The sequence below is a fragment of the Eumetopias jubatus genome, unplaced genomic scaffold (genome assembly GCF_037043125.1).
Source record: "Eumetopias jubatus isolate StellerSeaLion01/CBP00866 unplaced genomic scaffold, mEumJub1_p1.0 scaffold_8, whole genome shotgun sequence".
Taxonomy (NCBI): Eukaryota; Metazoa; Chordata; class Mammalia; order Carnivora; family Otariidae; genus Eumetopias; species Eumetopias jubatus.
Window position 1 is genome coordinate 78034682 of NW_028274814.1, and position 10746 is coordinate 78045427.

The following is a 10746-nucleotide window of genomic DNA, read 5'->3' on the forward strand; positions in this document are numbered from 1 at the left end:
TCTTGGGCTCCAGCAGAGGGCACTATAGTCCTGGCTTTTCAAACAGGAGCCTGAATGGCACAATTCAGCCGAGAATGAACTGGCCCAAGCCTTTAAGCCCCTCCGCCTTTCCAAATGGATAAACCTACTGAAGTTATAGAAATGTATCTTGGGGCGCCTGGGTAGCTCAGTCGGTTAAGCGTCTGCCTTTGGCTCCGGTCATGATCCCGGGGTCCTGGGATGGAGCCCTGCACCAGGCTCCTCCCTGCTTCTTCCTCTCCTGCTCCCCTGGCTTGTGCTCTCTCTTTCTCTCTCTCTCTCTCTCTAATAAAAAAAAATAAATAAATAAAAATTAAAAAAAAAAGGAAAGGAAATGTATCTTGGAAACAACCCATATGTCTTTAGCTGCTACAGACCATCATCCCCTATCCACCTGAAATTAGAGGAGAAAAGATACTCAAGCTACTCGTAGCTTCAGTCTGCCAAAGTCTAAGGAATAGGCACCTCCAAGATGAGTGACTATGTCTATAGAGCAGCAAATAGGCCACTTTTTCTGTGGAGGCTCCGCCTTTCCCCACTAGTTTTCCCCACTGAGAGTGGTCCAATCTACAGCAGAGTGGCCCACTCGGTTCAGTCCTTTCTGTTGCCCCAGTGCTGGACATAGGAAATGATACTCCACATTTCAGTGGAGTTCAAGGAGGCAGGGATCTGCCTCTGGAACAAGGTAATGGATATCATATGCCCCACCGAACTCCAGGCTGCTTCCAAGGTGAGCAGACACCTTTGACAGGACTCCCATTGAGCTGCACACAAGGGATTCCAGCAAAAGGCTAGTTCTATCAGTTTACGTTTTCCCATAGTCCTTTGTCTTGCCTGAAAGCTGTGATTAGATGATTTCAAGAACAGGTTAGTGTGGTAGTTAAGATCATGGGCTCTGGAGCCAAACTGCCTGAGTTAAATTCATGCTTTTGTCATATGCTAGTTTAGTGAACTTGGGCAAATGACTAAACTTCTCCAGGACTCTGTTTCCCTATTTGTAAAATAAGATAATAATAATAGTACCTACCTTTTAGAGTTGTGCTGAGTGCATTCACTAAGTATTAGCTTGATTTATCGTTATCATCCCTAGAAGATCCATGTAGCCCCTTTTACATCAGCAGTCTGCAGCCAACACTAGGTTCTCTGTTATCCCGTGCCCCATCTACTTCCCATGTGTTCAGAATCCTGAACAAGTGCACCACTTTGAGGAAGATATTTTTGGACACAAAGGCAAAGGAACTGCCCCCATATGTAAAATGTGCCCTAGTTCCCTGGGCTCATGCTCCTGTCCACTCCTTCCCAATGCACTGACAATTTCCTTGTGCCGGGGAAGACAATAAATGCAAGACAGCCTTCCAAACATGTTTCAGCTAATTTCACTCTATGTTATTGCTCCAGCAAACTTCAAGGGATTAATGCCCAGCATCTAATAGGAAATCCTAGATAGGAGTCATTTTTTATGTACAATACCACATTTTCTCTCAAACTGATCTTGTGTGAATTTCTAGTCAGGGTGGTATTACTCTGCTTGTGGCAACATCAACTTGCAAGTAATGTGTGTTAGATATTATCACCATTATGTACTAAGCATTTAGAACAGTCAGGCAAGTATCCTAACCCAGAAGTCAGAATTCTGGGAGCCATTGAGGTAGACCCATTCTAAAAATTCTTCAACCTGAAAACATTGTGGCCTGTCAGTCCCACTTACAACTAACCAGAGGCAATAGGCACAGTAGTGGATAAGGAAGATTTTGTGACCACCCCAGTGGTCCTAAGAAGCCGGTAGTATTGAAAAATCTGCAACATTAATTTGAGGGCGCCTGGGTGGCTCAGTTGGTTAAGCGACTTCCTTCAGCTCAGGTCATGATCCTGGAGTCCTGGTATCGAATCCCACATTGGGCTCCCAGCTCAGCGGGGAGCCTGCTTCTCTCTCTGACCCTCTCCCCTCTCATGGTGTTTCTCTCTCTCTTGCTCTCAAATAAATAAATAAGTAAATAAATAAATCTTTAAAAAAAAAAAACAAAAAACATTGAGTAAGTGGAAGATCCACCCAAGTACTTTTGCACCACTCCAATGTCCTTCATAGAACATTCAAAGTATTAGATGTGGTCTTATGCAACTCCCAATTTATGGCCCAGTTCTAGAAGAAACGGTCAGGGCCCTTTGTATCTATTTACCACCAAAAACTATATGGAGCATAGCATTAACTGGGTGGATGAAGAACCTCTGTTATACTATCTACCCACAAAATGGTGAGTTCATCTACCTCGCCACAGTGTAGTTTGCTTATAAAGGGCTCATTGCCTTCCTCTACCCGGGACATGCCCATTCACAGTAGCTGTGGCATGATTTTTACCTACAGCTCACCACTCTTCACCTCAAGTGGCTTCTAAAACTTGGCAGCTGGGGGAAACTATGGGTTACCAAAAGTATCTTCTAGCTTGCCAAAAATCAATCCAAAGAGTATGCCAACTGGTGCTTGATTCAGGAGGAAGGCATCCAAATGGGTGATACTGTCCAGCACATCTCCAAGTACACAGTAACCATTTATATGGGAAGCTGGGAGCCTACTACTTAGAAACTGAGATAATAGAGAACATCACCTGGCTGTACCCTTACAGACAATCAGTCTGAGGCCTCAGAACCAGACAAAGAGCTTGTACAGTTACCTGCACCCAGACCAGTAATTACTTGCAGTCAAGGTCCCATTGCCCACTTAGAATATGCTCTTACTCTTTCTCCTCAGAACATATCTACTTGGCCACAGACATTCTGGCACCTCCACCTTGCCCAAAGTCAAATGACACTGCTTCCAGGAACTGGCCCCTCATTGCTATAACCTGTGATGAAGTACAAATCAGCCCCCTGATTCAGTTCAGGTTTCCAGAACTGTATATTCTGTCACCTGTCCAAATCTTCAACTCTCAAAGGAAGGGTTTCAAACAGTGCTCCTCTCTGGCAGGATCATTCTCAAAGAAGGTGAAAGGAGATTTCCCCTGGAGTGCAAAGGTGGGGAAGGAGGGACAGAAATGAATGAGTGGGGTCAAGCCAGAATGAAGGGGAAAAGCAGGAGCTGGGGAAATACTCCAGAAGAGAAGTGGCATTCCCGTTCTCCACCAGAGGTGAGTGTGTGATCACAACAATTTCTGGAGAATGGCAGACTTTGATCCAGTTCCTGACAAGCTCAGGATTCTGAGATGCAAGTCAAATCTAGCCTATTTAAGCAGAACGTGAATTTATAAAAAGAATATTGGTGGGATAACATCAAACTAAACAACTCTGCACAGCAAAGGAAACAATCAACAAAATGAAAAGGCAGCCTACAGAATGGGGGAAAATAGTTGCAAACCATATATCTGATAAAGGACTACTATCCAAAATACATGAGAAACTCCTATAATTCAAAAGAAAAAAAAAACGATTAAAAATTGGCATAAGATCTGAGTAGACATTTCTCCAAAGAAGACACACATATCAATAGGTATATTAAAAGATGCTCAACATCACTAATCTTCAGGGAAATTAAAACCACAATGAGATACCACCTCACACCTGCAAAAAAATGGCTGCTATCGAAAAAAAAAAGAAAAGAAAAAGAAAAGACATGTTGGTGAGAATGTGGTGAAAAGGGGGAACCTTTGTATACTATTGATAGGAACATACACCGGTGCAGCCATTATGGAAAACAGTATGGCGGTTCCTCAAAAAAGTAAAAATAGGGGCGCCTGGGTGGCTCAGTCGTTAAGCGTCTGCCTTTGGCTCGGGTCATGATCCCAGGGTCCTGGGACCGAGCCCTGCATCGGGCTCCCTGCTCAGCGGGAAGCCTGCTTCTCCCTCTCCCACTCCCCCTGCTAGTGTTCCCTCTCTCACTGTGTCTCTCTCTGTCAAATAAATAAAATCTTTAAAAAAAAAAGAAAGTAAAAGTAAATCCTATTTCTGGGTATGTATCCAAAGAAATTGAAATTATGATCTCAAAGAGATATCTGCACTTCCATGTTCCTTGCAGCATTATTCACAGTAGCAACATAAATGTCCATCAATGCATAAATGGATAAACAAATGTCATATATACACACACATACAATGGAATATTATTCAGCCTTAAAATTAAGAAGGAAGTCCTGCCATTTGCAACAACATGGTGAACCTGGAAGACGTGCTAGGTGAAATAAGCCAAAGAAAGACAAATACTATATCACCATTTATATGAAGAATCTAAAGTAATCAAACTTGTAGAAGCAGTAGACTGGTGGTTGTCAGAGGTTCGGCAGGGGGGAAGAAATGGAGGGGCAGTAGTCAATACAAAGTCGCCGTTATATAAGATGAATAAATCCTAGAGATCTACTGTACATTACAGAACCTGTAGTTAATACTGTATTATACACTTAAAATTTTCCTAAGAGCATAGATCTTCTATTAAATGTTCTTACCACAAAATAAATAATAACAATAAAGAGGGTGGGAGGAAATTTTTGGAAGGGACGGATGTTTATGACCTAGATTGTGGTGATGGTTTCACAGGTGTACACTTACCTCCAAACTCATTAAGTCATATATATTAAATACGTACAACTACTTGTATGCCAATTTTACAATAAAGTTTAAAAAAAAATATTGGGAAGTACATAAAAGCTGTAAAAGGAACAGAGAAGCAAGTTTGGTGGACAGTAACCGAATCATGCTGCAGGCCTGGTTGGGCACAGACACTGTGTTCAGGACTGTGGCAGGCACTGTTGCCACCAAGGACCCCGGGCTCTGAATGTGCTGCTAGAAATAAGACGCGGCTTCACTGCTGGCACTTCCCATTAGTAGAAGACGACTACATAGCCCCTGCTTCTCTGCAACTTTCCTCTTTGGTTCAGAATCTGAAGCAGTTGTCTGGCCTAGCCCAAACTCTTTGCCCATGCCCTAGCTGCAAGAGAGCCTGGCATCTTGGTCCATTTGGACAGCTGTCACAGAATGCCATAGACTGGGGGACTTATAAACAACAGAAATTTACTTCTCACAGTTGTGGAGGCTGGAAGTCTGACATCAGTGCATCAGCGTGGTCCGATGAGGGCCCTCTTTCAGGTTGCAGACTTCTCATTGTGCCTTCATGTGGTGGAAGGGGCGAGGGAGCTCTCTGAGGCCTCTTAGAAGGACACGAATTCCATTCATAAGGGCTCTACCCTTATGACCTAATCACCCCCTAAAGGCCCCACCTCCAAATACTGTCACCTTGGGAACTGGGTTTTCAACATACGAATTTAGGGGGAACACAAACATTCAGACCTGGGTAAGGAAGCTCTGGTCTTTTCAGCCTCCATAGTGAGATTCCAGTTTTGCTTTGGAGGGGATTCCCAAACCCCCATAAGAATGCTAGGTCTAGGGGCACCTGGGTGGCTGAGTCAGTTAAGCGTCTGCCTTCAGCTCAGGTCATGATCCCTCGGTCCTGGGATCGAGCCCCACACTGGGTTTCCTTTCCCTCTGCCCCTCGCCCCATCCATTCTCTCTCTCTCAAATAAATAAAATCTTAAAAAAAAAGAATGCTAGGTCTACACTGCCCTACTCTACCCTACACCTATCCTTACCCTACTCTACACTACTTTTCCAGCCCCTTCCCTGCCCCCTCCACTTTACCTTGCACTAATCAGGCTCCAAATCAATAGCAAGCTGAAACCTCTCTACTGCTTCTGTCTTCTACACACTTGCTATCCTGCTGCCTGAAATGCTCTTCCTGATACCACTATGTCCCATGGACTCCTTCTTATCCTCCAAGACTTAGCTCAAACGTAACTTCCCTATTAGACCAATTAAAGTTCTGCAAATATGCCAATTCCAGGAAATGAGTGTCCATCCAGATAAAGGACCTTTTTCACCTGCACTAACCCTAAGTATCTGTCAATATCCTGATTCCAGTAGGAGGCCACTCAAAACCCAGGAGTCAGAGAGGAGCAAGAGAATGGTGAGGGAGGTCTCATGATCACTGGGTTCTCCCTCCCTCCCTCCTGACACAGGCATTGTAATTTGACATCTGAGATCCTAGGATCAGATTTGAGTGGTGAGGAGGGATCCCTGCCCTGTGCCTGGTTGGCATGGAGACTAGAGACTCAGAAAATCAAATAGCCCTATTTGCTAAGTACTCATAACAAGTCTGCTCTTGTTTCAGACCAGGAGGAGCTGGCGCCCACTAGGCTTCCCCCTATTATCCCAGAAGATGGGAATTATTCTGTGCACCAGAATAGCCACAAAAGTTACCACGAAGCTGTAAAGAAGGTGTTGTTAAAGACACGTAAGTATTGAGTCTGGGGGGCTCAGTCAGTTACGCTTCTGCCTTTGGCTTGGGTCATGATCTGGGGCTCCTGGGATCGAGCCCCGGTCTGGCTTCCAGCTCAGTGGGAAGCCTGCTTCTCCCTCTCCCTCTGCTGTTCCCCCTGCTGGTGCTCTCTCTCAAATAAAATCTTTAAAAAAAAAAAAAAAGACATGAAAGTATCCTGGAGTGGGCACCATGCTAGGCACAGAATAGATATGCCTGAGTTTGTAAAGAATGTTTGGGCTGTAATGGGGCATGGTTATAGGGCAGGGGGAAGAAAACAGCCAAAAAGGGAAACCGAGAAAAAGGAGGGTGAAAGTAGACTTGAATGGTAGCGTGAGCGAGTTAAAACAAACTGAATCAGACCCGGAAGCAGAAGCTCCGTACTGGAGTCATAGTTCTGCCTCTTTAAGTGTCTTACGTTGGGTAGCCACATATCTTCTATTAATCTTTCTCATTAAGAAAAAGAAAAGAAAATGCCTGCTCTACCAATCTTACAGAATTGTTGTGAGGATCACAACAAAATGAGACAATTTAGGACAGTACTTTGTATATTATGTGCTATGCCTGTGAGGAGTGGTAGACCAAGCACTGGCTTTGGAATTTGAGCTGAGTTTAAACTCCAAACAAATTGTGTGACCTTGGGCAAGTTCCTTTAACCACTCAACCTCTCTGAACCATCTGAAAATGGGAATCATACTCTAACATTGTTGTGAAAGTTAGAGAAAATGTACATTTAAAAAAGCATCACTACTGATACATGAGAGAACTTCTAAGAATCTTCAGGGAGTTATGCTATGCAAAGAAAGCCAGTCCCCAAAAGATCACATACTGTATGATGCCATTTATGTAACATTCTTAAATGACAAAATTATAGAAATGAACACCAACAGGGGCTAGGAGGGCATGGCTATAAAAGGGCAACTCCTAGGGCGCCTGGGTGGCTCAGTTGGTTAAGCGTCTGCCTTCGGCTCAGGTCATGATCCCGGAGTCCCGGGATCAAGTCCCGCATCGGGCTCCCCACTCAGCAGGAAGCCTTGCTTCTCCCTCTCCCTCTGCCTGCCGCTCCCCCTACTTGTGCTCTGTCAAATAAATAAATAAAATCTTTTAAAAATGGGGGGGCAGCTCCCTTTCCCTGTTGGGGGAAATTGGGTAAAGCGTACACAGGAGCTATGTGTATCATTTCTTACAACTATGTGTGAATCCATAATTATCTCAAAATTAAAGTTTAATTTAAAAAACTAAGGTACTTTCAGAAACTTAAAAAGACATATGGATAGAGTATCTAAGAGTTATTCCTAATAGCAAATTCTTTTTAAGAGCTTATAATCAATCAATAGGGAAACAACTAAGTCAAAAACGTACCATCTACTCAATGGTATATTACAGATTTTTTAAAATAATGATTATAAAGACTATATAGCCAGAATATTAGGCTAATTCTAAGTGTAAAGAATATACAAATTTTATACAATGGTTTAATTAGATTTATCCACATCAAGAATAAAAACGCCAAAAAGCTAGGTAAGTCTGATACTATTTCAAAATCTTAAGAGCACCTAATACATTTAGAACATGATAGGCACTTGATAAATGAATCTATTAGCAGTACCTAAATATGAGGTGGTATCATTGCTTAGTTTCAGAGAATTACCTGGAATGAGAAAAGGAAGGGATTTTTTCAGATAAGAGGGAAGGGAAAGAGGAAGATTAAGCCTGGGGGATGGGGGTAGGGGAAGCCAGTAGAGTAGACCCATCTTGCACAATTCCCGAGTGGGTTGACCACCTGCTTTTCCACCATCTTAGCACTTGGGGAAAGCTCTCTTGGAGATGGGCTTAGTAGCAGCAGGAAGAACCAAGACTGATTCAACTGACCATGAAGGGTGTGAGCTGCTGGAATCCGGAAGTGAAGCTGGGTGTGGTGGCCAGATTCCCAGGACTTCTCAGTACAGGGTCGAGGCCCAGTTGCTAGGTTGGGCTTGTGCTGCCGTGAGGCACAAAAGGGGTTATCCAGTATCCACAAAAGATACTGGATAACCTGCCCTTCCCCAACCATTCAAGTCCCCAATCAGGTCTTCAGAGTCCCCTTGACTGATGCTCAGAACTTCAGCTTCTGGCGGTCCCGTGATCCAGGAGTGCGCCCAGAGGAAACCATGCCATGGATCCGAAGCCCCCGCCACTGCCTCATCAAAAGCCCAATGACCAGGTTAGGTTGGGATGGGTGAGGGTGAGGAGACTAAGGGAGGAACTCCCTCCACTTAAATCCTTAGAGACTGTTTCATCTCTTCTCAGTTAGGGAATAGAAGACAAAGTTGGCGTCTTACCAGGGATAGCTGGCCCCAGCACCTGGCATTCAAAAGAGCTAAAGCTTTGTTTCTATCTTTGTGTTTCGCCTTGTGGCTATGACTTCTGGCGCAAGCACAAGACAAGTGTCTATAGCTTTCCTAGGGGAGTCCAGGGATGTTTCTGCTCCCTTCATTGCGGCCTCCCACCCTCCAACCACCATTCACTGGCAGTAGCCATACTTCCTCATTACTGCCCCTGCCCTCTCTGCCCTGAGGCAGTCTTGGGAGATGTTTAAGGACACCACCACATATACACCAGCCTGGCCTGGCCGAATCTGAGACCCTGTCTCTCTTTTCCAGGTTCATGGATCACTCTGTTCTTAGTGACAGAAACTTCAGTCTGTATTGAGCAGGATGTGTTTGCAGAAGAGCAAGACGGACCGTGGAAACAGGGCAAAGAAAGAGAAAGTGGGAGAAGGTGTCCTGGTTCCACTGACTGACTAATGAGAGGAGGCGATCGCAAAAGCAGAGTAAACAGATTGGACTAGAGTCACTTGTGTGTGCTGGAAGTGAGGCGGAGGAAAATTATTCCAATGCCCAAATTCCTGTGAGATCAGATGTATGGGGGCCAGAATTTGGTGTTTGGTTTGGGAGGAGCCAGGGTACAGAAAAGACCACCAAGGGGGTCTTGACCTCATGAATGGCAGGTGTCAGAGTAACAAGTCTGGGAAGACACACACTGGTTCTCATGATGCTGAAGGGTCTAGAGTAGTCATGCTCTCTGAAGACTGCAGCTTCACCTTCGCAGCGAGAAAACCAGAAGAAGCCCTCTAACCACAGAGGAAAAGAGGCTCAGAGCCCTCCAGCAAGAGGCTGCCTCCTGTACCCAGCTCTGCCACTTCTGACCCAACCCAGGGCCCAGAACATCTTCAGAGAGCTAGGAATTTTACAAAGAATTTGATTTTATTGATATTTAAATATATTAAATATTTCACTGAAATACATGATACACCACCCTCCCCCGCCCCACAGTGGTTACATTATAAAACCAAAGTCCATGGGCCTCCCATCCACTGACTTCCCCCATCACCTGGTGAGAAAGGGGGCGATGGCAGCCCAGGAGAAGGGCATGGCTGGCACTGTGGTATGGGGAGTGGGTGTGGACAGGCCCCTCCCACTTGGCAAGAAGCAAAGACAACTCACCGAAGACTGAGGTCTTCCCACTCTGGTCTCCTTACACCCTCACCCCCAACCCAGGGCTCCAAGCAGTCCCTTCCTATCCAGGGATATGGCTGGGGAAAGGAAGTTGATTTTCTGTCTGGACCAACTAGTCTTTTCCCCTCCTCCTAGCCATGGCTAATGAAGTGCCCGATGGCCCGTTTGGTTGATGCATGAAGATCCCCCAAGGGAGGCAATACGAGCCAGAAACCAGGCCTCTGCAAGGAGCTTGAGTCAGAAAGGGCACGAGGAAGGGCAAGAGTACCACCTATCCCTTCCATTCCCCAAACCCAGCAACTCTGGGACCCTCTCTCCTCTGTCTCTCTCATCACCTCCAAGACAAAATGATGTTCAAGCAAGATTCAGGCTAATGCCTCTGACTTAAATAGGTACAGACAGAGAAACCAAGGCACCAACTAATTCAGGCCTGAGGCAAGGAGGCTGCAAGGAAAGGAGTAAAAGGAAGGCAAAGATAGGAAGGGAATCTAGAGTCCAACCTTCCAACCCTCCTTCTAGGCCTTGCAGGCTTCATGGGGACTGGGGAGCCAGGAACACGCTAGACTGAGACTGAAGGCTGCGGAACGCCAAGTTTCAGGTTCCCTTGCCCTATCCCCTAGTACCAGAACCTGGGTCCTCAGAGAGATCCCATGCTACCTCGGTCCCAAAGTATACCACCAGCTGGGGAACCCAGGAAATTCCTGAGCCTCTGCCCACCAAACCCCAGACAGTTCAAGTGCACGGAGCACTGAGGCTCAAGCAGGCGCTTGGGTCCCTGCCCCAGGCAGGGAGACAGTCAGGCTGCACATGCGGCCCCCAAATGGCACTTAGGGATTTGGCACAAAAAGCGACTCCTCTCACCAGGGCCACCTTCCTCTTGCAACCACACCCCACGCCACTCCTGTGCAACCTAGGCATCTCTCTCCATCCCTTGAA

General features: G+C 45.6%; 1 protein-coding gene across 2 annotated transcripts in view; it reads left to right on the plus strand.

Annotated features, from left to right (window-relative positions):
• Nucleotides 1–9144, plus strand: part of SPMIP11 (sperm microtubule inner protein 11) — a 34800-nt gene extending 25656 nt beyond the window's left edge. The window contains exons 2-4 of one of the 2 annotated variants that reach the window (XM_028125725.2): nt 6167–6289; nt 8372–8516; nt 8956–9144. In XM_028125725.2, coding sequence (XP_027981526.1) covers nt 6167–6289; nt 8372–8516; nt 8956–9004 — 317 coding nt within the window. In that variant the 3' untranslated portion in view covers nt 9005–9144. Of the gene's footprint in view, nt 1–6166; nt 6290–8371; nt 8517–8955 lie in introns of those variants that run through there. The other variant, XR_015768852.1, reaches the window with a different exon arrangement.
• The last annotated feature ends 1602 nt before the right edge of the window (nt 9145–10746 follow it).